The sequence below is a fragment of the Penaeus monodon genome, chromosome 24 (assembly GCF_015228065.2).
Source record: "Penaeus monodon isolate SGIC_2016 chromosome 24, NSTDA_Pmon_1, whole genome shotgun sequence".
In the NCBI taxonomy this organism is placed as follows: domain Eukaryota; kingdom Metazoa; phylum Arthropoda; class Malacostraca; order Decapoda; family Penaeidae; genus Penaeus; species Penaeus monodon.
The window spans coordinates 35,015,833-35,016,328 of record NC_051409.1 but is presented as its reverse complement, the minus strand read 5'-3'; the positions used below and the strand labels follow the sequence as shown (position 1 = coordinate 35,016,328).

The 496-nt window shown below is 40.7% G+C and overlaps 1 protein-coding gene across 1 annotated transcript in view; it reads right to left on the bottom strand.

Annotated features, from left to right (window-relative positions):
* The window catches only part of LOC119588740 (probable E3 ubiquitin-protein ligase HERC4), a gene marked incomplete in the record, with an annotated part of 34,030 nt that overhangs the window by 19,184 nt on the left and 14,350 nt on the right, over nucleotides 1-496 (bottom strand). The window contains 1 exon segment of the mRNA XM_037937381.1: nucleotides 310-477. Coding sequence (XP_037793309.1) covers nucleotides 310-477 — 168 coding nt within the window.

The window sequence follows — 496 nt, the reverse complement described above, 5'->3', positions numbered from 1 at the left end:
TCCAAAAAAAACTTGCAATAATGAAAGTAACAGAAATGAATGCCTCTTATCAACAAATATGGAGAAACAGACAAAAATTAAGACATTTTCTAAATATATTTAAAATAAACAAACAACTAAATAATAACAGATGCAAAAATCTAAAATTCAGTCACCTTCCAAATACTCCTCCAATTTAGCACATAAAAGAAATTTCAAACACCAACACTTCCACTATTAATAACATCGCACCAATGACAGATCTTCCCTTTACAACTCGTATCTCCCTAAACCATAGTCATCCCCATTCCTCTCTAGCCCAGTACTCACTCTCTTCACATAGATTCTGGGACTTTCCTCCTCCTCGCTCGTGTCCAGGAGGCTCACTCCTCGAGGGGAGAGCCAGGGGCCCACCACCACTTGCGGTAGGTTGCGATTCTGTGGCGTCTTTATACCAAGTTGGCCAGACATTCCTTGGCCAAATGCATAGAGCTGACCCTGTAAAGGGAGAGAGAAG